Source organism: Erpetoichthys calabaricus, chromosome 5 (assembly GCF_900747795.2).
Source record: "Erpetoichthys calabaricus chromosome 5, fErpCal1.3, whole genome shotgun sequence".
In the NCBI taxonomy this organism is placed as follows: domain Eukaryota; kingdom Metazoa; phylum Chordata; class Cladistia; order Polypteriformes; family Polypteridae; genus Erpetoichthys; species Erpetoichthys calabaricus.
Genome location: NC_041398.2, coordinates 233,105,603 through 233,132,854, shown reverse-complemented (window position 1 = coordinate 233,132,854; position 27,252 = coordinate 233,105,603). Strand labels below are relative to the sequence as shown.

General features: G+C 38.3%; 1 protein-coding gene across 1 annotated transcript; it reads right to left on the bottom strand.

Annotated features, from left to right (window-relative positions):
* Positions 1-300: 300 nt before the first annotated feature.
* On the bottom strand, positions 301-26,279 carry ppid (peptidylprolyl isomerase D). The gene is made up of 10 exons (XM_028802656.2): positions 26,079-26,279; positions 18,151-18,291; positions 17,768-17,874; positions 17,421-17,609; positions 16,379-16,501; positions 14,605-14,711; positions 10,446-10,593; positions 9,765-9,851; positions 9,631-9,673; positions 301-1,139 (listed from the first exon to the last, which is right to left on the bottom strand). Exons 1-10 carry the CDS (start codon positions 26,161-26,163, stop codon positions 1,051-1,053), a joined length of 1,119 nt encoding a protein of 372 aa, XP_028658489.2. The 5' UTR covers positions 26,164-26,279; the 3' UTR covers positions 301-1,050.
* Between the last annotated feature and the right edge of the window lie 973 nt (positions 26,280-27,252).

Genomic DNA, 27,252 nt, shown 5'->3' with positions numbered 1-27,252 from the left:
ATTTCCTTTAACTGTGGCAGAACATCTGTAGGTTGTAACCTAGTAGTTGTTCCCTGAAGAAGGCCAGTTTGTAATATTCTGAAATTTCCTTCTTAGTTCAGTCTTTGCTAACCTAACCTTTAAATTTAAACCTCAGTTTACTGCTTACCTTTTCACCATTTTAGGTCATTAATTGCACTTCAGCTGATTATATCTGTGGATTAATGGAGGTGTTCTAAAACTTTTCACCAGTGGTGTATAAAAACGTGCCGTAGATAAAAAAAAAAAAATAAAACATCAGACCACATCAGGACCTGCACATTAACTGAGAATGTTATTTTAATAAAGAAATATTCAAGGTAACTGATAACACAAAACCAAGAATGAATCGTAAAATCCATTTGCATTTGAAAACGATCAGTTCACAGGGAGGCCAGGCCAACAGGATCATTTTACGCCACAGTAACCCGAGGTCAGCATTTCATTCAAATGACAGCCAAGCATTACAATGTCTGTGGTTTATTTTCCTGCTGATGAGAAGCAACTAACCGTTGTGTTCTGCCTGCTAGGCCACAAGTTACCAAATCACACCTCACTGCACGGTAACTCCAGTGAATGATGGTAGACGTTTGTGTTTTTAATTAATTTTCTTTAAACATAACATTAAATTAAGCAGGAGGTACCTGAAATGCTTTTGTGTATGCTGTGATTTTGCTTGAATAAAACAACATGATTGTTATAAATCTATGGATCGGTTCACGAGAACCAAAGTTGAGGATCTACAGTATATTCCGCACACAAAAAAAACAGAACATTTTTGTTCCTTAATTTTAACGCGTCAAGCAAGTATTCCAACACAAAAAGATATTTAAAAGATGCTAAAAAGCAAACCTACTGGAAATTCTGAAACTTGGAGTGAGCATCTTCTCTGTCTCTACCCATCTAAAACACACCCGACATTTTTGCATGAACACACTGTTGCTTTTCACTTTCCTCACAGTTTTTAAAAGAGGAAGAATTAAAGTGTCAACGATGAAACAGGCGGACCCCGTATCTTTACCGGAAAAAGTTTCAAGAAAACAGTTTGGCGTAGGCTTTCTTCTCCCTTTCTTTTTCTTCCTTGACTTTCTGTTTCACTTTCAGCATCTCATTATGTACAGCTGAAAAAGACAATTAGGAAAGAAAAGAAAAATCATAATGAACACACGAAAAACAGAATTAGCAGTGCAAGTGGAGCCCCCCTAGTTGCATTTATTTATAAAGCACGTTTAAAACAACCAATGTGACCAAAGTGTTGTAAATTAGGATAAATACGAGAGGTAAAAAGAACCTAATTCTACGACAAGTTAAATAAAAAAGATTAAACACAGTAAAAATAATAATTCTAATTAAAAGCTAAAGAGAAAAGATGCATTTTCAACCTGAGTTTAAAAATGGCCACAGTTGTAGCAGACCTGGCATAAGCAGGCAGACTGTGGATCGGCTACTGCAGAAGCTTGCGTGCCTTGAGGTTTGAGGCGACTCCTCGGCACTACTGGGAACGTCTAATCAGGCAAGCTAAGTTGGCAAGACAGAATGTAAAGGTGTAACATGTCGCAGAGATGAGATGGTGCTAACCCACTGTGGCACTTAAAGACAAACAACTGAACCTTAAAGTCAACCCTGTAACGGACCAGAAGCCAATGAAGGGAGACAAAAACAAGACAAACACAGTGCCCTCCATAACATTTGGGACAAAGACGCATTTTGTCTTGATTTACCCTTCCGCTCCGCTGTTTAAAATTACAAATCAAACAGTTCAGACACTGATTAAAGTGTACATTGAAGACTTTCATTTAAGGGGATTTGCATACAATTCAGTCACATCATGTAGAAATAGCATTTTTTTATACACAGTCACCCCCATTTCTGGGCACCATAATGTACAACTGGCATCCCAGGGGTTTGTGATTCCTCAGGTGGGTGTCATGGCTCCATAAGATACCTCAGGATGCTTCTACCCTTTGGACTCAGTAGTTGCCATTGCTGAACAAGAGGAGAAGAGCTGTGCCAATGAAAGTCAAAGAAGCCATTAGGAGGATGAAAAACAAGAATAAAAGCATTGGAGACACCAGTAAAACCTTAGGATGACCTAAATCAACTGTCTGGTGTTTCATTAATTAGAAAGAACACACTGGTGGGCTCAGTAATCACAAAGGGTCTGGTTGGCCTTAGGAAGACCTCCACTGCTGATGACAGAAGAAGCCCCCAACGCCTGTCCGACAGATCAGAACACTGAGGCCACACTGTAGGATGGAGACCACTAGTTAGCCACAAATACAGAATGGCCAGATTACAGTTTGAGAAAAAAAAAGACTTAAAGGAGCCTGCAGAATTCAGAAAAAAAGGTCTTGAGGACAGAGGAGCCAAAGATGAACCTGCATCAGAGTGATGGCAACAGCAAAGTGTGGGGATGAAAAGGAAGTGCCTGAGATCCAAAGTAGACCACCTCAACTGTAACACATAGTGCTGGGGGTGTTATAGCCTGGGTATGTATGGCTGCCACAGGTCCTGGCACACTTCTTTTCATTAAGGGGACTGCTGACGGCAGTGGCACAGTGAATTCTGAGGTGTGTAGAAACATCTGATCTGCTCAAGGTCCAGTAAATTCCTCCTGACGGCTCATCATACTACAACAAGATAAGGACCCTAACGTACTGCTAACGTTACACAAGAGTTTTTCAAAGCTAAAAAATGGAAAATTCTTGAATGACCAGGCCAGTCACTGGAGTTAAATCCAACTGAGCAGGGCTTCCTTATCTTCTTCTTTCGGCTGCTCCCGTTAGGGGTTGTCACAGCGGATCATTTTCTTCCATATCTTTCTGTCCTCTGCATCTTGCTCAGTTACCTTCATCACCTGCATGCCGTCTCTCACCACATCCATAAACCTTCTCTTTCCCTCTTACCTGGCAGCTCTATCCTTGATATCCTTCTCCCATTATACCCAGCATCTCTCCTCTGCACGTGTTCAAACCAACGCAATCTCGTCTCTCTGACTTTGTCTCCCAACCGTCCCACCTGAGCTGACCCTCTAATGTCCTCATTTCTAATCCTATCCATCCTCGTCACACCCAATGCAAATCTTAGCATCTTTAACTCTGCCACTTCCAGCTCTGTCTCCTGCTTTCTGGTCAGTGCCACCGTCTCCAACCCATATAACATAGCTGGTCTCACTACCGTCCTGTAGACCTTCCCTTTCACTCTTACTGATACCCGTCTGTCACAAATCACTCCTGACACTCTTCTCCACCCATTCCACCCTGCCTGCACTCTCTTTTTCACCTCTCTTCCACAATCCCCATTACTCTGTACTGTTCATCTCAAGTATTTAAACTCATCCACCTTCACCAACTCTACTCCTTGCATCCTCACCATTCCACCGACCTCTCATTTACACACATGTATTCTGTCTTGTTCCTACTGACCTTCATTCCTCTCCTCTCTAGAGCATATCTCCACCTCTCCAGGGTCTCCTCAACCTGCTCCCTAACTATCGCTACAGATCACAATTTCATCAGCAGACATCATAGACCACAGGGACTCCTGTCTAATCTCGTCTGTCAACCTGTCCATCACCATTGCAAATAAGAAAGGGCTCAGAGCCGATCCCTGATGTAATCCCACCTCCACCTTGAATGCATCCGTCGCTCCTACCGCAGACCTCACCACAGTCACACTTCCCTCGTACATATCCTGGACAACTCTTATGTACTTCTCTCCCTCTCCAGACTTCCTCATACAATAACACAGCTCCCCTTGAGCACGGCTTCCTTATACTGAAGAGAAAAGTTAAGGGGACAAACCCCCTGTTTGATTTGTAATTTTAAACTGTGGAGCAGAGGGGTAAATCAAGGAAAAATTATGGAGGGCATTCAGTGTGTGTATATTATTTTTTTATTGCCTTTAACAAATATCCATCCAACCATCATGCCTGTGAAAATAAGTGATAAAAGAAATAATATGGTGATCTTCTTCTAAGGTAGTGATAAAGTAGTGTATTAACTGCTTGATTGGCTGGCACAGGAAAAGAAACACAATGGCAGATGGGAAGTTCAAAGGCTTGCTTTAGAGCAGTTAAGTGCTATGATGCCCTGTGGCATACACATGAAAACTCTTAAATGTATCATGGCTGCGTGCATAATCGGCATTATCGTCATCGTTGACTTAATTGACTCCTATAGAAAATTGTATTCTTAGAATTTCTATGTATTAGAAAAGTACTATAACCACATTAGAAACGTAGACTATATTGTACTAAGTATTAAGACGTAAGAATTAGGAGGTAAGAAGCTCAGGCCTATATATTATCATCACCCTGTATAAGCCACAGACCACCATTATCTCTCCAGTTAAAGTCTGGACATACAGGAGACTTGAGAAGAGATGGGCCCCTCGATAAGGAGGGGAGTGTAAACAATTGGTGAGTGTTTGGAAAGAAGGGGGGGTGCAGTTTGGGTCTTGTCAGACAGATATGATGGACAGCGAAGAGTTTGACACCCACCCAGGCGAGACATAATGGTAGATTAATTAGGGGCAGAACTCGAGCAGTGAAATATTGTGGAGTCCGATGAGGATGAATAATGACTTGTGTGATAAGAATTATAACAACAAATGCATGAGTTGCTTTTAGTTGTTTGCTCATTGGTCCATGTTAAGTGATTCTGTATTCGCACCATACAATAACGCTTAATTCTGCTGTCTGTTCTGAAGTCTCCAAGTGCCTTCATTGGGGCTGAGGGTACCCCTGCCGTGACAGCCTGCTTCAACACTCCTTTATGATGTCTTTTTCCTTTTTTATGTAAACTAAGGGGCTTTGCCCCCATGCTCACTTTGCGTGCCTACCTCCCTTCCCACCCCTCCCCCTGTGCTACGTGCCAGCCACTTTGCGTCTCTGCTACTCGCGCTGTGAAGATGGGGGCTGAACGCACCCCAAGGAGATGCAGTTGCTCCTTCCGAAACCCCCTCTTAAATGGTGATACAATGGGAAACAAATACAGTTTTATTTACCTCCTCTTTGCTCGATCAGCTGCTGGATTGCTGCTGTTGCCGTGCCATGTGATCTGCATCTCGCACGATGCAATTCTGTCATATCACCTCTGTCCATATATTCAATCTCTTTTCACTTTTACCTTTTGTCAATATCGCATTGAATTTTGATTCTGTGTTTGAAATTACATCGTGACAACGATGAGTGAATATCGTTTCTTTCTCTCTACAAGAAATTTGTCTGGCAATAGCATTCACACAAATGAGAAATGATTTCTCTCGTGGGATTTCACTTTCACCAAACAACAAATCTTTTAATTCTCGCAGATACGCCTCTTCATTGGGAAGAAACACTACTTTTTTTTCCCTGATGGCAACACGAATTATACGATCTACAAGTCTCCGACTTAAAGTTTAAATCCGAACAATATAGTCAGTCTCTTTTCACTGTTCCGTTATTTCACGGAGTAATAATTTACATTTGTTTGTGCTAATGCGATCTTTACTATCCTTTTTTTGGGACTTTGAATTTCCGTACTTTCATTATCTCTAACCTGCTCTACATGTGTATCGCGCCAACGTTTTTGAATTCTTTATGACGTTCTACTTTGTCATCTACTCTTTGTCTTTTATTTCCAGCCCAGGGCGTGGTTAAATCTCTTGGCACAAAGTCTCGTCTCGCGGGACATGAAAGTGTCTGAGAAAGTCACGTCTCATCTCCTTCCAACCTTCCAGGATTCTTTTTTATAACAGAGAGAAATAATTGGCGCACAGGCTAATCAAGTGATTCACACAGGGTCACATAATAAGTATCTGGCAGCCTTGTGGTTGAAAGTCCAATGTTGTAGCCACCACACCACACCGCCTGTCTAGCTGAGCCAAATGAAAGTATTAAATGCAGCCACTAAAATACTCCGCCAATACCTTACACCTTTAAAGAGTGGTTGAGAAGAATGTGAATGTAACACCATAATGAGTATCTACTAAACAATGTCAGTAGCTGCAGGACACCAGAGCCGTTCTTGGAGCCGGGCTGTTCTCGCTACTAAATTGTTCTAGGAGGTGGGAATCCGTGAAAGCTACAGAATCTTGAGAAGCTTCACTTTTACACACCTCCAATGTGATGGAGTGGAGAGAAACATGTATTGGGTGGTCTAGATCTAATTTTGCAACTTTTTAATGCAATGCAGGAAAACAATGCAAGACAAAAGAATTGTTTGAATTATCTTGTAATAAACGAAAATGGACTTACATAGGGACTTACAAACTGCATAATTACAAATTGAAAATACTGTGGAACCTCGGTTCATGAATGTCTCAGTACACGTACAACTCGGTTTACTACCAAAAAGTTCGCCAAACTTTTGCCTCGGTTCACGACCACACACTCAGTATATGAACAAGCCAGGTTCCCTTTCGGTTTGTACATGTTCAGTCTCTCCCTGTGCATTTCCTGTGCACAAGCAAGAGAGAGAGCGGCACACACACGCACACACAGAGGCAGCGCGTGAGCGAGAGACAGAGAGAGCCACGCACACACACAGGAGCACTCTAGAGAGACACACACACAGGCGCTCCAGGCTCGCAAAAGAGAGACGCACGCACACACAGGCGTGGGAAAGAGAGGCGTGCACACACACAGGAGCGTGCTAGAGAGAGACACACACAGGCGCTCCAGGCTCGCAAAAGAGAGACGCAGGCACACACACACACACACGCGCGCGAGAGCGAGCGAGGGAGGCATAAGGTAGAGAAGGCTTGTTTTTGTTTTCAGTTCTATTTACAGTGATTGGTTCGTAGCCTGCATTGTTGCAATGTTACTTTTCTTGGTGGTTTATTAAATTACAGATTTTTCAAATGTTCATTTTTTCCCCTGTGCTTAAAACTCGAGCGGTTCCTAGCACTATAGCGCGAACTATTGCAGTGTTAGTTTTCTCTGTTGTTCAAGGTTTTCTCAGTGTTATTCAATGTTTTTACATTTAGTTTACCATTACGCTGTGCATTCTATGGTATAATTAACTAGATTTGTGCTTAAAAACTAATATGTATATATATATATATATATACATATATATATATATATACATATATATATATACATATATATATATATACATATATATACATATATATATATATATATATACACATATATATATATATATATATATATACATACATACAGTTCGTACGGTCTGGAACGGATTAATTGTATTTACATACAATCCTATGGGAGAAATTGCTTCGGTTCACGACCAGAGTTTTGGAATGAATTATGGTCGTGAACCGAGGTTCCACTGTACCTTAAAAATTACAAATTAACTTACAAATTGCATAATTAGGGGCAGCACAATGGTAGCACTGCTGCCTCGCAGTTAGGAGATATGGGTTCACTTCCTGGGTTCTCCCTGCATGGAGTTTGCATGTTCTCCCCGTGTCTGCGTGGGTTTCCTCCGGATGCTCTGGTTTCCTCCCACAGTCCAAAGATATGCAGGTTGGGTGGATTGGCGATCCTAAATTGTCCCTAGTGTGTGCTTGGTGTGCCCTGCGGTGGGCTGGCACCCTGCCAGGGGTTTGTTTCCTGCCTTTCGCCCTGTGTTAGCTGGGATTGGCTCCAGCAAACCCCAGTGACCCTGTAGTTAGGATATAGCGGGTTGGATAATGGATGGATGGATGGATTGCATAATTAGATCTGGACCACCCTGTATAATTATAGCAATTTCAGAAAGGTGCTTTGATCTTAATGCAAGAATAAAAGTATGTGTACTCATTTCTAGAAAGGTCAGATAACAAAAAAAAAATGAGGTCTTGTCATTGTCAAACGCATCTCACTCACTAAAGCTATAACAGAAACTCTCCATTGACAATTGGACTGCCATCCATCCCACACAGCATCCAGATACTACTTAACAACAAGCCAGCCTACTCTGCACATTGATGGAAATTAAAATGTAACTGCACTATCAATAGTCAGTACTATAGCTGTTGAAGAGTAAGACAAGATTCAGCACAGGTCAAACACGTGCCGAAAGAAATCTCTCAGTCCAAAAGTTTGTTTTAAAAAATTTAGTGAAGATTCAAAGAAAACAGTCCGCACAAGAAAAAATGTTGTTACACACATAGAATTAAAAGGCAAAAAAATGGGACAAAATGTTTCTTCTCTAAACGTAGTTTTTCTTGGCAAACCTCAGCTGTTTCTATACTTAAAGATGCTTTACTTCGCCTTCAGTACATTCTAAACGTACGGCACTGCACATTCAATAGAGCTTGTTAACTTTCATACTGTTGGGCGCGTTAAGGTCCGGTTTAAAACTGTGTACCCTCCAGGCCTTACTCACGGCAAGGCAGGTCACTAACTGAGGCTTCTCTATAGTCAGAGAGACAAGAAATCGTTAGAATATACCAATTCAATTCAGCTTGTGGGGGTTATACTATGCACTAATATATAGGCCAGGGGTGCCCAACTCCAGTCCTGGAGGGCCGCAGTGGCTGCAGGTTTTCATTCTAACCCTTTTTTTAATTAGTGATCTGTTTTTGCTAATTAAATTTTTTGAATCAATTTGAATTGACTTGGTTTTTACGAAATGTTTCCCTGAATTTCTTCATTGTTCCTCTGAATTGATTAATTTCTTTCCTTAAATGGCACCCAAACAGAAGTGAAATGTGAAGTGAGGAGCCAACAGAAGACCAGCTAAGTCAGGGCCTCAAACTCCAACCAATTTCACTCCAGCCAGTTGCTTAATGAGGCGCCGAGTCTTGTCGTTAATTAAACCCGTTCTTCAATTCCATGGCTTGTTGTTGCTCTCATTGTGCAATAGCAGACATATCCGAAATTGTGGATTTTCTCTTTTCTAAGAGCAGATCAACATTCCTGAGACCTTCATCTTTCTTTATTTTCAAATATTGCATGATGGTCACAGTTTGCTGGTCCTGTTTTGGATAATTTTGTATCTCATTATTGTTTGGCTGCTAATTAAGGAAAAAGAAACAATTGAGGGATTTGAGTCTTTAAGAGCAAATCAAATAAAATTAGTTAGTTAAACAGGTCACTAATTAAGAAAAGGGTTAGAAGGAAAACCTGCAGCCACTGTGGCCCTACAGGACTTGAGTTGGACACCCCTGATATAAGCAAACATTTAATATAACTTAAATACCTAGCAAATCGCTCTTACAAGTACTATTCTGTACAGCAACTATTAGGATTCTCCTTAACAGTTACCTAAATTCCTCAAGAATCTGCTTGCACGCCATTATAATTAACATACTGTATGTGTTGATTTCAGTACTGAACATAGATGTTGCAATTGTACTAACACACATTTTACAATGGGAAAACAATCTACATTCCTTAAGATGGAATGCAGTACATATATAGAGCTGAAAAAGACCACTCTGTTTGGAAAACCACAGCAATAACAAGACAAGAGTTTTCAGCACCATCAAAATCATATTCTATGATTTGTTTCAAACCTATTTTTGTAATACTTGACTTATTTGTATGGAATGTTATTTGATTTTAATAAAATCAATAAAATAAAAAAAAATAATGTTTTATAAAAAAGAGAATGGACAATACACAGTTTGAAAAGTAAGTGACTGAAGACAGGATAAAAAAATGTTTGGTACCTTTATCTTCTGGGTTTATCTCTTGTGCTTTTTTTAGATCAACCTGCAAGGGAAGAGCATATTTTATAATTAACACCATTAAATTAAATTTACATTTAAAAGAAAAGGATAAACAAGAAATGTTTGGATTTTACCAGTGCCTTGTCATATTCCTTAATTCCTTGCCAGGCTTGTGCCCTTCGGTACAGAGCTTTAGTGTTTGAATGATCTAATGTGAGGGCCTATGGGTTAAAAAAGAAAGAGAAAATCAAAAGCAATAAACACAATTCAGGAACCTGTACATGTGACGGAATGGCTAACTATCACTGTACATAGATGTGCAAGGGAAACGTACAATCATGAGTTAAAAAATCAACCTGCGACTGGAAAGGAAATCCACACAAAACACTTGAGGAATATGCAAACTGAACAAAATGTACAGTAGCCCAACAGAGAGCTCAAACGCAGTGAGGCAGCAACTACACCTCAGTTTTCACCATCAAAGGAAACGCATGCAAAAGAAGAAGCAGGATTTAGAAATAAATGCTGATGGTGCATTAATAGAAAAAATGGATAGACACACTAAAATAAAGAGCAGACTTATCTAATTAAATAATCACACTGCCTTCATCGTAATTTAGCTTTTTTAGTACACATTCAGAAAATTAATTATTATAAAATTAATAATTGTTTTCTTAAATGTTCTGGAATTTTGCATTTTTCACATACTTTTCCAAAAAATACTGGACAATACTTTTAGCAATGCCTTCTCAGAAACTAGAAATGATTGGTCCACATTTACTTCATGCTATTGGATTTCAGCATTTTATTTATACCTCAGTGCAGCTGTCAATGGCTTCCTGCCACTGCTGAAGCTTAAGTTTACAGGCAGCAACATTTAAAATGCAGCTCAGTGCTTTAGTCTCCAGCTTCTTCTTTAATTCCTCCTCCTTTTCTATGTTTTCCTTTGTGACTTCTAAGTATCTGTAAGGAATATAAAGTTTTAAAAAATCTATCTATAATTAATATATATGTATATTACATATAATATATACATCTATATGCGAGTGTGTGTAAGACAGCAGTTTGTCATATCAAACTATAATGTACAACCAAAGTCACACAAATACCTAAACTAAAACGTTAATGTAATCTTGCTACTAACATTCAAATATAAAACTTTTGTTAAATATTTTTAATCTGACTAAATTTTGCCAAACTAGAAAGTTTCCAATTTATTCTTCAAGTTCAGTATAAATATCTCTTCACATTACATTATTTCCAAAACTCACAAAAGTTAATGCACTGAATTGTCAAGAACATACAAGTATGTCGATATGGGAGTATCTGTTAATAAACGCTCTTATCATCTCACTGATGTAAAAAGCAACTGCTCAGTCAGAGTACTGTTTGATTTCCCAAGGACGACAGGTTAGGCTATTACTACAGCAGCTTAAAGTTGATTTTCTATTCTAGGACAAAAAAATCTATTTATTTATTTATCCATCCATCCATTATCCAACCCGCTATATCCTAACTACAGGGTCACGGGGGTCTGCTGGAGCCAATCCCAACCAACACAGGGCACAAGGCAGGAAACAAACCCTGGGCAGGGCACCAGCCCACCGCAGCTACTTATTTATACATTTTTTAAAGCCAAGATGTCTAAATCAGGTGTAAACCAGAGCATCAAAATCAAATGTTAAACTTTTGCTTCCATGAAAACTGAAGCTTGGTGATAGGGCCAAAAAGTTTTGATTCAGATTCTACAATTTCACTGGTCAACAAGCATTTTGCTACTGGGATTCTTTCACCTGTGCTTTAACAAATTTCACTTGCTGACTCCAAATTTGAAATCCGTTTTCGTCCAGCACATCCCATTTTTTAGTTTTGAGGTTTCAGGTCTTGGACAACTAGGGTGGCTGGACAGTAAAGGCAATGCGTATCAGCATTTAGGAAATAAGTTTGGTCTCGAGAAAAGTGAAGCCAAAATTAAGGAAGGTGTTTTTGGTGGCCTTGAAATCCGTGAACTGATGCTTGACGATGAGTTCAAAAGGAAACTGAAGCCCACTGAATCAGCGCCCTCATTTGAGCGGGTTGTCCAGAATTTTCTTGACAGTCACAGAGCAGAGAATTATACTGAGCTTGTGGAGAACCTGCTGAAAGTGTATCAGCTTACGGGAGCCGAATGTCACTGAAGACGCATTTTTTACATTCTCATCTCGATTTTTTCCACCAAATCTCAGCGATGTCAGAGATGAGCATGGGGAAAGATCTCAAGATATAAAGATGATGGAAAACTGATATCGGGAAAAATTCACTCCGAGCATGATGGGTGACTGCTGTTGGTTCTTGCAAAGAGAGACGGATGTGCAGTACAAGCGCAAAAGCGAGTGCCTCCAACATTTTTGGGCACACTGACCTCACTTTTATATTTAGGTAAATTGACATAAATTTGCTTTAACGTGTCTCTGGTATCATCTTCTGGTTTATTTTCAGAATAAACACATCAAAACAATTTTGGTAGGACAGAGTCCAAACTCCAGATATCTTGTTGATATATTATTATATTCAACAGTGTCAAAACGTCAATGATGTGTATTTCAAAAACTTGACATGCTAGCTTAACTCCGATTTCATATATGAAATCAGTGGAAAAAACTTAATAAAGAGCTACTCTGAAGTTCCCAGAAGCAAATAAAAAATGTTTTTTTGTAGACCAGTGAAGGCATCATTAAAAACTGATTTTAGCTTGGTGCCTGTATGTATGTCTGTGTAAAATCGACACTGATAAAAATCACAAATTAAAAATACAATTTTCGTCAAACAACCAAGTACAGTGGAACCTTGGTTCACGACCATAATTCGTTCCAAAACTCTGGTCGTAAACCGATTTGGTCATGAACCGAAGCAATTTCCCCCATAGGATTGTATGTAAATACAATTACTCCGTTCCAGACCGTACGAACTGTATGTAAATATATATATTTTTTAATTTTTAAGCACAAATATAGTTAATTATACCATAGAATGCACAGCGTAATAGTAAACTAAATGTAAAAACATTGAATAACACTGAGAAAACCTTGAACAACAGAGAAAACTAACACTGCAATAGTTCACGCTATAGTGCTAGGAACCGCTTTTTTAAGCACAGGGGGAAAAAAATGAACATTTGAAAAATCCATAATTTAATAAACCACCAAGAAAAGTAACATTGCAACAATGTAGGCTACGAACCAATCACTGTAAACAGAACTGAAAACAAAAACAAGCCTTCTCTACCTTATGAGTCCCTCCCTCTCTCTCTCGCTTGCTTGCTCTCTCTCTCTCTCTTGCCAGCCTGGGGCGCCTGTGTGTGTGTCTCTCTAGCACGCTCCTGTGTGTGTGTGTGTGTGCGTGTCTGTCTCTCTCTGCTCTATCTCTCACTGACTGTGTGTGTGTGCTGCCTGTGTGTGTGTGCGCGGCTCTCTCTCGGGCGCTGCCTGTGTGTGCGCGGCTCTCTCTCGGGCGCTGCCTGTGTGTGTGCGGCTCTCTCTCGGGCGCTGCCTGTGTGTGTGCGTGGCTCTCTCTCCGGCGCTGCCTGTGTGTGCGTGTGTGTGTGTGGCACGCTCTCGCTCTCTCTTGCTCGCTGTACAGGGAGAGACTGAACATGTACAAACCGAAAGGGAACCTGGCTTGTTCGTATACCGAGTGTGTGGTCGTGAACCGAGGCAAAAGCTTGGCGAACTTTTTGGTCGTAAACTGATTTGTACGTGTACCGAGACGTTCGTGAACCGAGGTTCCACTGTACTTGTTTTTTGTGTTTTGTTCAGAGTTCTTGGAGGACTACACCAAAGATTTAGAACAAGTGGCTCTGGAGGTATCTTCCCTGAACACAGAGACCTACGTACAAAGATAACTTCTGAAAACATTGATCAATCTTTTTCAAGCAAGTTCATTCATGTTTGTCTTGTTAGTAGTGGCTCCAGGTCTGTTGTTTTTGGTCAAGTTTGATCCAGTAATTATCTCCTAATCATTCAACATTGCGAAAACACTGAAGTGATGTGCAAAAACAGATCTTATAAAAATACAGCAATGCTGCATAGAGTGTATGGAGTAACATGATGCCAAAATTAGTGTGAGGTAAAGAAATAATCATTATTTTAAATTCAAATGTCAATTTTTGTCAACCAAAGCTAGAGAAGTTTCTGCTTTCCCAGTCATTGGTTTTATTTGAACAAAAGTGAAAACACACAATTACTATTTGTGTTTTTGTTCAATGGTACATTCTGAAGTATATAAAAGAAGCAGTTTAGAAAATGTGATGACAGTTCACATTGAAGAAGGTCATTTAAGTTAAGGCGTTACATTTTTCCAGTAATAATTCTTCATACTGCAGTGGAACAACCCTGGAATAAGGAGACAACTGAACTTATTAAGCTACAAGCCCTACATGTTCAACAGAGGGGCATCTTGCGCACTGTTTTAAAAATCATACTTATAAGTAGCTCATTGTGTGTAATCACGAGTTGCCGATGAACCTAATCTGCATGACATTGGGATGTGTGTCATTTTACAACATAAGACTGGGCAGCTCTTCATAATCTTGTATTCAGACTGTGGTCTGCGGTCTGTAACAAAGGGGGCTTACCTTACTCCTGCGTTAAGCATGAAAGCCCTAATTGATCTCAAAACACACTACCAATATTTATGACAACAATACAGTAAAATTGCTATAAAGGTTTCTCTGTACAGCTCTTGAAGCAGCATTACATTTCAAATAACTGCAACTGACACTCTTACATTTTCACTTTTCAGCATATAATAAACTTTACATTTTCAGTATTATTGTAATTAAACATTCATCACATTGTAGGCATGGCAGTACTGCTCACTGGATAAAAGCAGATGATCTTCTCTGCAGAAAGGATGCATTCTGCTCTGAAAAGTGGTAGTACTAGTCAAAAGAAATTTAGTAAAAGTTAAAACACGGAAATCTGAAATGAAAACTACCTTAAAGCTTTTGAATATTTCTTATTTGCTGCCTGCCAGTTCTGCATTTTGAATAAATTATTTCCAATATTTTTTATATCTTCTGCAAGAGACACAACTTTGTCAACCTGCAAAAAAAAAAAAAAAAGCAATCAATTATCAAAACATTAAAGAAAAAAGAAGCTACTTAAATAAATAGATGACACAACTGAAAAGTTATCAAGAAGACCACCACATACAGTGATGTCTTCTATCATTTGAGTAGAGAAACGTATTATCTGTGATAGGGATGAAAGTGGCAAGAACACTATCAAGAGCTGCATCCCTAAAAAGTTTGAATGAAATAAAAATTCTCCAATGGAGGACTGTTCATAATAATGTCCAAATGCTGGGTGATAAAGTTTGAAGTACTAAGCTTCAGGTCAATAAATACACAATTACAAGAATACCATGCCCCCAAAATATTCTCACATTACTTGAGTCAAATAATCCACATGTTATTTATCCCATTGTTCATCACAAACAGGAAACACTGATCACATGGACTTTTTTGAATTAAAGAGAGGATTTTTGACCAATAAATGAAGGAGAGAGGTAGATCAGTTCAAAAAGTTCATGTTTCCTGCTTAAGATGTGTGCCAATTTTTCCAGAAGAATTTATTTATGAGTATTTTTGCATGTTGTGAGTAAATGATGTGATGCTTTGCAACACAAGTCCTGTGAGATTTTTTTTCTTTTCTATTTTCATTTTTCTTATCTTTCCTATCTTGCTATTGTACAGAATTGGTCACCTTTGACTTGTATTATATCATAACATTTTATTCTTCATTCTCCATGAAAATGTGAGATTAAAAACTTATCTCAGTCATCACTAAAAATACATGGGGTAAGTAACATATAACAAAATATAATTCTTGGGTAGAAGTTTCCTTTAAAGTTGACTCTTCCACACAATGAATAGATTTTATTTGTAAGCCTAAATTTCTTACAAATAACATTTCAGCAGAGGCTAAAAAAATCAACAAAAACCAGCCCTAAACATCAAAGCCTCCAGAACACTATATCCTGAGAAGCTTTTGGTTCATAAGCTTTTCTTGGAGCAGTTTCACTTCATCAGTTAGTTGTGGATTTTCAAGCTATCATTATGCATTTTTCAACTCCATTAGGTCACTATAAGATGATTAAGCAGAAGATTTGCTGTACATATTCATAGTTGAGACTGTTTAAATATGTGTTTTGTGATTTAAAATACAGTAATATTACTTATTGAAGAAACAATTCGTTTCCTAGACCATGGTGCAGTCCCCATACTGAAATCATGTTGTGACACGCAATTTAAATACAGAATTGCAACCTCAAAATTCTGGAGGACTGATCTCTCTCCACCCACCCACTCTACAGGCCAGACGTTGTTCCCTCAAACGTCTACCTCTCACACCCCTCAAATGTTCTGTCCTTAGTAAAAGATCTGAAAGTGATGATAAGGTCAATGAAGATGTGCTGCAAGTATAGATTTAAAAGAAGAGGACATGTGTTTCTCACTGGCATAAAGCTGAAAGACTATGTTGTAAAATGAAGAAGAATGTATCAAACAAGTTTAGTTATCCTAGTAGTACGTTCAAACTATTCTATTATGAATTATAAGAAATAAAACAAAAAATATGTTGGACACACCTTGTATAATAGACAAAACCCAAGTCTTTATTAATAAAGTCATGCAATTTAAGTAATTAACAATATATGCATCACAGAGAACTATAGAATACAGTATAAAATAATCAATTTTTATACATACATCTTTAAAATCAATATCACAATCCTCGGGAAAGTCAGGGTAGGCGTCACCAGAGCCATCTAAAGGTGCAGTTCCCAAGTCATCTCCATCCTGAAGCTCTCCACATTCAGCTATTATACAAGGCTTTAAAAAAATGACAGCAAAGTCTAGCTAGTAAACATGTCATAAAATATCATTCTTCATTATTGTCTGGATGAATATGTCTAGGATGGCCAATAGCGATAGAAAATATTTTAAAAATAGAAACAGAAATGAAAAACCAAGGGCATTCATTTGAGGCATAGAATATGCAAACAAAAACTTCAATTGAACTAATTATGGCACTATAATATTGCTAACATAGAACATTTGTAATCTGATGAAAAAACTATTGAAGATATTTCTCAACAGAAAAATCAGGGCTGAAGAGTGATTATTGTTCAAAGAATCAGAGATTGCTACGTTGTTATGCATCACCTGAAATAGAAAGACCTATAGAAAGGCCTGTAAACCTGTTTCTAATAAGATGCCATCTCTTTCAACTCCTTTTGTAGCTCTACATATCAATTTGTTATAATAAATTCTTTCAATTAGAATGAACTTAGAAGTCAATCTCCAAAGAAGCAGGTGAAGAATCTGCTCTCTTCAAAGAGATTTTTTCCTATCCTAGATACAAAGCTTTGAACCCTGATCCCCCAAGGGACAAATAAAGTTCTCTCTCTATCTATCTATCTATTATTTTTATTTAATATAGTGTCATTAACGTTTATCTATCTATTATTTTTATTTAATATAGTATCATTAACGTTAATCTATCTAGCTATCTATCTCTAAGCTATTTGCTGCGCCACACTGTTTTGGTGAAATGACTCTCAATTACTTTCAAATATTGCTTGCTATTTAGATGGAAACAGTTGTCATAAATGTTCTGCTCTGTTCAACTCTTGCAGTAATGTTAAATCAATACAAATTCAAGAAAACACCACTAGATAAACTTCTCCTTAAAAATTAGTATCAACATTTATATTTCTTTCAACAGGAATCATGAGTATAATAATACTACCTTGACTGGCACATCGTCCTGTGTTTCCATAGACTCAAGAAGTTTTACTACTCCCATCCCTTTTATCACCTGGCCAAACACTACATGCTTTCCATCCAGATGAGAAGTAGGTACAGTAGTGACAAAAAACTGAGACCCATTAGTATTAGGTCCTGCGTTTGCCATACTCAATAGGCCTTCCCTGTCATGCTGCAGAAAACAATCAGAAATATTATTTTGTAGGCATACATTTATACTACACAGTTATTTGAGCACATATTTCTGACATTTGGCAACACAATTGTGAACACATTAATTCTAATTGAACTCAAGTAGACTATAGCATCGAGGTGTGTATAGAGACTCACCTTGTAATGGAAGTTTTCATCGTCAAACTTTGCTCCATAAATACTCTCTCCTCCAGTTCCATTTTGATTTGAAAAATCACCTCCCTGGATCATGAACTTCTTAATTACTTCAAAATAAAAATGAAATACTCATTTTACTTCCACAGACTGTATTAATCAGTACTGAAGTAAAACAAACAAGATTTCCATGCACACTTCTAAAACTATTTCTCTTAATTAAGAGCTAAGAGCTGTATCTATCACTAATAAGCCCTAGACATGGCACAGTTGGCAAATAACTCAATACATTTCAAGTGAAAGCTGTTTTCCAAAAATAAGAGTAAACTGTGTATATGATTGCAACCATTTCTCATTTATTTACTATAAAAAGTAAAATTTCTTACTCCTGTGGAAAGGGCATCCTTTGAAATGGAGTGGCTTTCCTGTTGTTGCGCCAGTGCCTTTTTCTCCAGTACAAAGTGCACGGAAATTTTCTGCAGTTTTTGGGACAACATCTGCAAAGAGCTCCAATATGACGCGTCCAACTGAAACATTTAAATTACTACATTAAATTCTTAAACAATTTTACAACATTGCATATTTTAATCTATGAAAACAAATTCTATTTTTGCATAATGTAAAAAAAAAAAAAAAAAAAAAAGCCACTTTTGGACAAATTTTAAATTAAGACATTCGATTTGCAATGTATCTAATAATAGACTTAGAAAACAGTCTCTTTACATGTCTTTTCATCAGGAGTATCAAAACATCTACAGTTCAACCAGTTGTTAGTAATTTGTTTCCATTGTCCACAAGGAAATGAAATGTTAGTTTTCATTGGAAAATCTGAGTATGGCCAACCAGGAAAGGGCCATAGTGCTCACCAAGCATAGACACCAGTTTCTGAAAAGGAATAACACATCAAAAGCACAGCTAGCATAGGGCACAAAACAAGAACAAACCTTACACAGGGTGCCAGTCCATTACATTGCAAATGCCAAACACACAACAGGGCCAATTTAGCATTCATAATTTACTTAACCTGCATGTCTTTGAACAGTGGTAGAAAGCCGGAGCACCGGGAGGAAACCTATGCAGGCACAGGGAGAACATGCCAGCTCCATGAGGGAGGACCTGGGATGCAAACCCTGGTCTTCTTACTGTAAGGCAACATCACTACTATCACTGCACCACCATGCCGCACTCACTAGGCATTCCTACCAGCCATATGTGGAATATTGTGTGTTTCACATTCCAATTTATTAAGTTGTAATTGTTCTTTAAAGTTTAAAAAATAGTGTTCCCCACAATTTTAAATACAATTAAGTGACTTGGACAAGTAGCAATACTGCAGACATACCAACTTCAGCATTTATAGAATTAAAATGTCAAGCACAATAAATATTTTATTCATTGTGCTAAATTATTTAACAAAAATATCCATGGACACAGGTTATGCCAAGTTGACTCTTCAAGGTCTGTTGATTTCTCATTTGTCAGAGGACCCTGCAGGGCAAAACTGATATGGATATCTGCTGGATGACTTTGTTGAGCACTGCATTACTTTCACAACAATTAAGAATTTTGCTATTTACATACATATATACACACAGGCACACATATACGAGGGTTGTCTGGGTTCCGCGCGGAATTTTATCGTTTGTCGAGTGTCAGCCTGTCGAAACCTGTTCTGCTGTGTACAGGGATTATTCAAGTGGTTGCATGTTTTTGTTCAGATGTTTTGCTTCTCGTGTTCATTCTGAAGGAAGAGAGGGAGCAAACGTACTGAGAATGCGCAGCCGGCGCTAGCGGCGAAGCTCCCGACTCCGTGCGTGCGTGACTTTCGAGTGATGATTTTTTACGACTTTTCTGATGGTTTAATCCGCTCAGTGGAACGCACCATGTTTGCCATCTTTTTCAACATCGATGGCATTGTCGCGTCAATTCCGCTGATGGAGAGGACAACTGTGACCTCTGAGTGGTACACCACTTAGTGCCTGCCTGACGTTTTTTCTGCGATGGCTAGAGGCCGGTCCAAGAACTTGCGAAGGCACTTTTTGCATCATGACAATGCGCCAGCCCACACGGCTAATGCGACGAAGCATTTCATTGAAGACAGTGGTGTCAACGTTTTGAACCCGCCACCCTACTCGCCTGATCTTGCACCATGTGACTTTTGGCTCTTCCTGAAGGTGACAGAACCCCTGCGAGGCCACAACTTCGAAACTCGAGAGGAACTGATTGCAGCTGTCAAAGAACAGCTGGACAACCTCCCAAAGACAGACTTTCGCGAGTGTTTTGCGGTGTGGGTCAGAAGAGCCCAAAAGTGCATTGATGTTGGGGGTGAATACTTGGAAAAAGTTTAAAAAGGATCGAAGTACATGAGAAAAATAGAAAAAAAACTCCTTGGCTACTTATTTTGAGTGATTCCGCGCGGAACCCAGACAACCCTCGTATCTATATATATAAAATTCTTTCGTGTTTGAAATGGAAATTACATATGACCACACGATATGGAAATTACCTATGACCACAGGACCTATTATAATACAGGAACTAATCACTTCATTTGTGGACGCCATTTTTATATCGTCTTTACGAATTATTATTTGGAGACAATCAGGCACTGCTCATCACTTGTCCAATATAGTCCCCACAGTGAAGCATGGCGGTGGCAGCATCATGCTGTGGGGGTGTTTTTCAGCTGCAGGGACAGGACGACTGGTTGCAATCGAGGGAAAGATGAATGCGGCCAAGTACAGGGATATCCTGGACAAAAACCTTCTCCAGACTGGGCCGAAGGTTTACCTTCCAACAAGACAATGACCCTAAGCACACAGCTAAAATAACGAAGGAGTGGCTTCACAACAACTCTGTGACTGTTCTTGAATGGCCCAGCCAGAGCCCTGACTTAAACCCAATTGAGCATCTCTGGAGAGACCTAAAAATGGCTGTCCACCAACGTTTACTATCCAACCTGACAGAACTGGAGAGGATCTGCAAGGAGGAATGGCAGAGGATCCCCAAATCCAGGTGTGAAAAACTTGTTGCATCTTTCCCAAGAAGACTCATGGCTGTATTAGCTCAAAAGGGTGCTTCTACTAAATACTGAGCAAAGGGTCTGAATACTTAGGACCATGTGATATTTCAGTTTTTCTTTTTTAATAAATCTGCAACAATTTCAAAAATTCTTTTTTTGTCTGTCAATATGGGGTGCTGTGTGTACATTAATGAGGGAAAAAAATAATTTAAATGATTTTAGCAAATGGCTGCAATATGACAGAGTGAAAAATTGAAGGGGGTCTGAATACTTTCCGTACCCACTGTACTTGCGTTTAAGTTCTCCCACGGATGAGTCGGGGCTTGATTTTACCATATAATTTCCGGTATTTTATAATGTCGGTCATACAAATCGAATACGGAAAACTCACGGTATTGGTTCACGAGATTATGATATGCTAACGCCCACCTGAGACAGTAACCACGGAGCATACTGCCTTTTTTCTTCTATGTATTGTGCCTATGTGACCACATGGTAATACCCAAACTACTCCGAAGCGACGTTTGTACTGTTTTGTGTTTCTTGTATTTCACACCCTCATACACCTTATCCCTTATCTACGATGGGAGTGTTTGATCAGAATAAAATATGAAGCTGGTTTAAAATTAAAAGTCGTTGAAGTGTCGAAAGAAATTGGTAACTTCACTGCCGCAACAAAATTCGATGTGTCTGAGAAACTGATGCGAGATTGGAGGAAGTAAGATGTTAAAAAAATAATAATAATTAAGTGTTGCATTTTTGAACGGGTGTATAAGTTGGAGTCTGAATTTATGATCGCTTTTTTGGGTTTCAAGACCCAACTTATACGCGAGTATATACGGTAAGCCAAAACACACATACATAGGCTTTGTCATTATGACGTTTACTGTATCTTAATATTATTATATGGAGGTAATTAAAAAAATACTGTAGATTCATGCAAGCTTTGACAGTGCAATGAATGATGTGGCCAAGCAGTTTAATTTGTTATGTCATAAGGGGGTTAATGGCTTTTTAATAATACAGTGACTTACACAGTCTCCATAATGGAACAGAGGCTTCACGTTCATTCTCAAACTGTAATGAGCACGACTACAGATGTCTGTCCAAGCATCCACTCATTTTCGAACTGGTGCATACAGTTCACAGCCTCAGACGAAACCTCGCAAGCATCCACAATTATGAATATAGAACTGTGGGATGTAGCAGGAAACTGTACGCCGGCAATGCTAAAAACAGTTGTAGCAAGAAAACACTGAGGCAAGTTTCAAAAGAAATGCAATTTTTTTTTTTGTCTACAACAGCAATGAAATCAGCAGTTCCACCGTTAATACCAAAATAAAATTAATTTAGTGCTTCAATGCTTTGAAATACAAAGCACATGTCCCTACTCATTCAACACCTCTCACCAACTATGAAAAAGCCTAGTATGTCACATCTTTCAAGTTTTCGGCAAATTGAGAAAATGACGTCACCCCTATAATTAACAATCGCTAGATTTCATTTTTCCTGAGCTTCACATACACAATAGTTTTTTTTTTTTTTTTTTTAAAGAATCAACAACACCTGCCATTTAAATCACGCAGTCGCAGTCTTTAAATCACGTGATCGTAATCCAACGTTTGTATTGGTAGTCGGTCTTTCCTCATTGGTCAGTGAAGTTACTAGGTTTTTGTCTTGCAGTATGTAAAATACTGTGTACATACTAGCTTCTTCCATTATGCTATGACCAGAATGAAGACATATTTGGCCATCATCACTACCTTATGCCATCAGGAAAAGACTTAGTAACTCCAAAAAATAAAAAAAACAGCAGTTACCAGGTTTTTACATTGCACGTGAGACGTACTGTATTAACAGACACCCATAATCACTGTAACGTTCAGTAAACGGGATGGGGTAAAACATTATGAATATGCAAACACTATACAGTATGTGCCATTTGTTTGGTTTTCAAAGGCAAACTAATGTTCATTAATATAACATCTAAAATGTGACAAACATAGTAAAAGCACATACGTAAATGTAGTTAATTTTCTAATCCTTGATTTGCGCACAGGCTAAGCAATAACAAAGTCTGATCACTCATATAAGATACTTTGAAAAGAGCACAACAAAGGCTGCTTTAGTAGAGTTCTGAAATAATGGACTGATGTGAAACTGACAAGATTGCTTTCACACAGGAAGCATTAAAGATTGAAAGATTTGGACAATTAAAGCACCAGGAGTTTCTGGCATTTGAAACTTCAGTTAATTTGACTTGATAATTACTACTCTTGTGCATGTTTTCAACCAGCTAACTTGATTTTTTGATTTTGGTTTGCTATACTTTAATATCCGAGGGGACAATAATGTAAATATAAATCTTACAATAGCAAATGTGACAAACCTAACTGAATGATTCTCTAACAAACAAGATGTTAAAGTATGTTCTTAAAAAACAGATTTACAAAGTTTGCTTAAATGAAAATATCCCGAATTATCTCAGAACTCACTAACTTAACAGTTCTGATATAATTATTTATAATAGTATTTTTGCATTACTAGAGAGAAAATGTCAGAGAATAAAATCAGAATGTGCACATGATAAGACAAATCAGGGAGTCCACGATGATATCATCCTTTAGAAACCCTATGCTAAAATCCCCCCCAAGACTATAGCTCCTCCCCACCCAAATGGTTGTCACACTGTCTGTCACAGATTTAAATTCAAGTCCTGCATTACATTTTGACATTTAAGAATGATACTATTTTGCTTTACTTAAATGATAGTTGGGCAACAACTTGATGTAAAGCTCATGTTGCTAGTTTTATATATGCATTTAAATTTTATTACAGAAATTGTTCATTTGAATAATGTAGGAACTTTTAATAAAATACTTTTAAATGGATTTCTGTGGTATCAAATGTCATAAAATTTCACTCTTTATGGTACTGAATACAAATATTTCTTGCATTGGGACACCTCTTGCACCAACAGTATGCCTTCAGGACTAAACTTGAATACCACTGGCTTAAGGGGATCCTTGATCAAATATTGGCTAAATGAAAACCCATGCGCTCGGAGAATAAAGTGATATATTCATGTAAAATAATAGTAATAATAATAAACAAAGCATTTTATCAATACAACAAAATTTGAAAAATAAATCATATATCATTCAATTTTAGAATTATTATTTATTTTTTGCTCAGGCTCCAGCAGACCTTTGTGACCCTGTGTTTGGATTCAGCCGGTTGGAAAATGGATGGATCAGGATGGATGAATATTAGTAATGATTAGTTTTGTTACTTATAAGAATCCACACATTTTCTGAACCAATTTAGTCTATTAAGGCAGCCAGCATCAGATGCAAAAAGTGGACTTTGGGTGGGAGACTAACTGCATGTCTCACTATGGCAAACAGCCATACTTGGCCATTTGAAAAATTCTGATTTTGTGTCTTTGGAATTAAAAAAAAAAAACAAAAAAAAACAAAGAACACCAACAGAGAAAAACATAACAAGCCATATAAATACAACGGCCATGCAGGGAATCAAATAACTTCATGCTTATATATATATATGATAGATAGATAGATAGATAGATCATGGTATAACAGTGGTAGCGCTGCTGCCTCACAGTAAGGAGATCTGGGTTCGCTTCCCAGGTCCTCCCTACGTGGAGTTTGCATGTTCTCCCCATGTCTGCGTGGGTTTCCTCTGACAGTCCAAAGACATGCAGGGTAGGTGGATTGGCAATTCTAAATTGGCCCTAGTGTGTGCTTGGTGTGTGTGTCCTGTGGTGGGTTGGCACCCTGCCGGCATTGGCTGGAATTGGCTCTAGCAAACCCCCGTGACCCTGTGTTCGGATTCAGCGGGTTGGAAAATGGATGGATAGATGAGTGTACTGTATAATTCATTTCAATTTTATTGTCCTAAAAGGGAAGTTTGGTTTGTCAGCAGGTTTTACAGAGACACCGCAATGTAAATTAAAAACTTATCACAGGGAAAACTGCCATCAAATATACACTTAGTAAATAAAATATATCAATGAGCAAAGTACTTACAGTATAACATTAGATCATACATATTACATATAAAAAATAAATTCAAATTAAAACTTGACTAATGATCGATTCAAATAATCACAGCTCATCACATAATGTAAGATTGAACTTATTTCGAAGATTAATTGTAGTTGTTATGAAGTACTATTAGAACCTTGAATCTAAAACCTGATGGAATTAAGAATGTAGCGACTGGGTATAAAACGTGTGAGAGATTGGACTGTTGAGATCTTTTTTTTTTAACCATTTTACAATTTGATTTATTCTGTTTTTTTGTTGCTTAAATTAAAAATTTCCAAATCAGGCCAGCAGAACATAAGAGAGACTCAAAACAATGTTTGCAAACGTCACCATACAAGATTTACAAAGGTCTGATATAATGGTATGCCTCATATTATGACTCAGTTTCCTTAGACGTTAGAAGCGCCCCCGTCTATTTTTTTGCCGACAGCGTCTCTGTTCTCATTACAAGCCAGCTTTGAGTCTATGTCCATATATTTGATGATGGTTTCCTGAGAGAAAATAGCGTTTCTCCTAAAACTGATTATTTTTTTCTTAGTTTTGTAATATTTAGGTGTAGAAAAGATTCATCACAGCAGTTAAGTAAATCTTCTACCTCTGGACATGGACTAGTTTCGTTCTCATTACCTAGACTTACAAGCATCGAGTCATCGAAAAATTGTAATATATTGTTATATTTTGTGTTTGCTGTTATGATTTTATTGCTGTCATTAGTCTGAGGGAGACGTGCAGGAAAGAAGTTAATCGTTCTGTGTACACTTTCAATACACTTTAACCTAAAGCCACGTTCTCTGGAGCTGTCAAACAGCTGAACTATGAACTTTTCCACCGTTCTGCCCATAACTAGCCTAACAATATATTCTCAAAGCCAGTAAGCCCCATCATGATAGTTCAGGGTCCCCACGATCATGGGCGGAAAGCAGAATCCTGTTAATCGCAAGGGACACTCGTTCAAATAGAGCCAAATTAGAATCATCACTTTACAGGACCTACACGTTTCGGAGAGGATACCGGAGTACATGGAGAAAAACGCACTCAGGCACACATTTTTTTCTGTAAGAACGGCGCGTTTGTGCGTTTTATGGGGCAACTCATAATGTGACGTTGTTTTCCGGATCTTTATATGAACGAACAGGGCAAAAGAAAGAATGAATGAATGAAGGGCTTAGGCCGCGGCACTCGGTCAGCCACGAGCCGCAATGCATTCATGCGCTGCGCTCACCTCTTTCTCCGCCGATGTCAACATCTAGGAACACTTGTGGGTTCGCATCATTCGAAGGCTTGCTAGAAGAACTGGGGTTGGACATTGTTTGATTTTGTATCGCTTAAAACTACGTGCACCTTAGAGCTCAACTAAAGGACGGTACACATAATCACGTGGAGTGTGACCCAACCGGCTCTCCTTTAAAAGACAGCCCCTTCGTCGTGTCGTCATATCCGGTTATTTCAGCACCGCCCAGTGCGCGCACTCGTGCTTGGCGCTACAACAGCATCAGGTAAATTACATGGGTACTCAACTCCAGTCCTGGTGGTCTGCTGAGGTTTCAGGCTTTTGATTTAACCAATTTTTAAATTGGAACCCATTTACTTACTACTAAAGCAATATGTTTGTGGGTATAATTTTAGTTAACTCGTTTGTTATGATTTAGAACTCTTAATTGTCCATTTTAGTTTTAAGCTGTTGCATTAACGTTTTAATGTTTGCCTGTTTTCTTAACAAACCAATATATAACAAAGGAACTGCCAGTGCTGCGGCTAGCATGCATCCATTTGAACCAGTGTTATATGCATTATGGGGAGTCTGTGTTAATGTGATATTTTGAAGTAAATACATATTACATATAAAAAATAAATCCAAATTAAAACTCGACTAATGATTGATTCAAATAATCACAGCTCATCACATGATTTAACTCTGTGAATGTAAGATTGTACTTATTTCGAAGATTAATAGTAGTTGGTATGAAGTGCTATTAGAACCTTGAATCTGCAACCTGATGGAATTAAGAATTTAGCGGCTGGGTATAAAACAGGTCTGAGAGATTGGACTGTTGAGATCTTTTTTTTTTTAACCATTTTACAATTTGATTTATTCTGTTTTTTTGTTGCTTAAATTAAAAATTTCCAAATCAGGCCAGCAGAACATAAGAGAGACTCAAAACAATATTTGCAAACGTCACCATACAAGATTTACAAACGTCTGATATGGACTTCAATGAGAGATCAGGAAGGACCAAGAGGTACCAATCTGTTCCCTAAACTCCATACATATGGATAACGTTGTCAGTTAACGAAAAGCATAAAGTGTGATAAAAAAATTGTCTTGGAATAATGAAAAACACTACCAAGCCATTTAATTAAATACCAACTTACTTTACCTGCTATTCCTGGCTTCT